At 38.1% G+C, this 1,577-nt stretch overlaps 1 protein-coding gene across 4 annotated transcripts in view; it reads left to right on the forward strand.

Annotated features, from left to right (window-relative positions):
- lrp1ab (low density lipoprotein receptor-related protein 1Ab) overlaps window positions 1–1,577 on the forward strand; it is a 94,987-nt gene that overhangs the window by 56,163 nt on the left and 37,247 nt on the right. For all 4 annotated transcript variants that reach the window (XM_014018661.1, XM_014018666.1, XM_014018675.1 and 1 more), the window contains 2 exons: window positions 69–273; window positions 453–617. In XM_014018661.1, coding sequence (XP_013874115.1) covers window positions 69–273; window positions 453–617 — 370 coding nt within the window. The remainder of the gene's footprint in view (window positions 1–68; window positions 274–452; window positions 618–1,577) is intronic.

A 1,577-nucleotide genomic window follows, 5' to 3' on the forward strand; every position in this document is an offset into this window, starting at 1 on the left:
GTGTGTGTGTGTGTGTGTGTGTGTGTGTGTGTGTGTGTGTGTGTGTGTGTGTGTGTGTCCCCGCTCAGCTCTGACAAGTTTTGAAGTGGTGATTCAGTATGGCCTGGCTACTCCAGAGGGCCTCGCTGTGGACTGGATAGCAGGAAACATTTACTGGGTGGAGAGCAATCTGGACCAGATTGAGGTGGCCAAACTGGACGGGACCATGAGAACTACCCTGTTGGCTGGGAAAGTAGAGCACCCCCGGGCAATCGCTCTTGACCCTCGTGATGGGTGAGAAGCACAAATAAAGGGATTCTGAAGTCACTGTAGTAAAACGAACGGAATTTCCAAAACTTTTTTCCATAAAGATTAATTTGTTCAACATACTGTACTTTATATAAAACTTTACTCCTGTTAAAATACTAAGCACATCTGGTAAAGCCCTCACACTGGGAACTTTCTGTTGGCAGAATTTTGTTTTGGACCGACTGGGATGCTAGTTACCCCAGGATAGAGGCGGCGTCTATGAGCGGTGAAGGCAGACGCACTATCCACAGGGARACGGGCAGTGGAGGCTGGCCCAATGGACTCACTGTGGATTACATGGAAAGACGTATTGTCTGGATTGATGCCAGGTATCATTTGCCACAAGGTTTCCACTGCACTGCATCCACCCACACACAAACAGTTCATMTATTTTTTATTTATTTTTTATTGATTGTAGTGTGAAGCGCTTTGAGTATCCTGGTTGGGTAGAAAGGCGCTATACAAGTACAGTCCATTTACCATTTATGGCTGCATATATTTTTTTTCTTGTGCGACATCAATTGCACAGGAGGTATTTGCAATTGGATGATCTGTGAATGACAAATTTGATACTCCCAAATCCATTCTTTCCTGTCTTTGAACACACCCTTGCTAGGCAACGAATTTCTTTTAGTGATTAATTTACATTGTTGACAGTAAAACTATTTAACAATCCGATTTCTGAGCTTTCTTCAATATATATATATTTTTCAAAAGTGTTTTGTTGTGCATGGCTGCATTTTGTTTTAAACTGAAGGCTTCAAGACAAAGTATCTGTCCTGTTATCTGGTTCCGTTTTAACGTGTATAAAATAATGGAAAAAAAATACAGTTTATTTAAACAAATGTAAAAATAAAGGCATTTATTTATAGTACTATACAGTATAGAGGGGAAAAAAGACAAAAACCTTTGTTTCAGTTTAGAGAAAATGTAAAAAGTGATTTATAGTGATGTAACTGAAAATAATAACTGAAGATTAGGAATGTGCGATATGGCAAAAAATTCATATCACGATATACATTATGATGGGTGGCGGTAACGATATATATCACGATATAAAACTTATAATAGAAAATAAATAAATCACATTAATTGAGTGGAATAAATATGAATAGGTAAAAAAAATTTAGACCTTAAAATCTCCTTTTTTAAGGGACACTTTTAAGTCTCCCATAAAAATTTAAATTTAAGGGAGATCTATTTGGTTAAATCAAATATCTCACACATACACACACACACACATACACACACATACACACACACACACACACACACACACACACACACAC

The sequence above is a fragment of the Austrofundulus limnaeus genome, unplaced genomic scaffold (genome assembly GCF_001266775.1).
Source record: "Austrofundulus limnaeus strain Quisiro unplaced genomic scaffold, Austrofundulus_limnaeus-1.0 Scaffold3, whole genome shotgun sequence".
In the NCBI taxonomy this organism is placed as follows: Eukaryota; Metazoa; Chordata; class Actinopteri; order Cyprinodontiformes; family Rivulidae; genus Austrofundulus; species Austrofundulus limnaeus.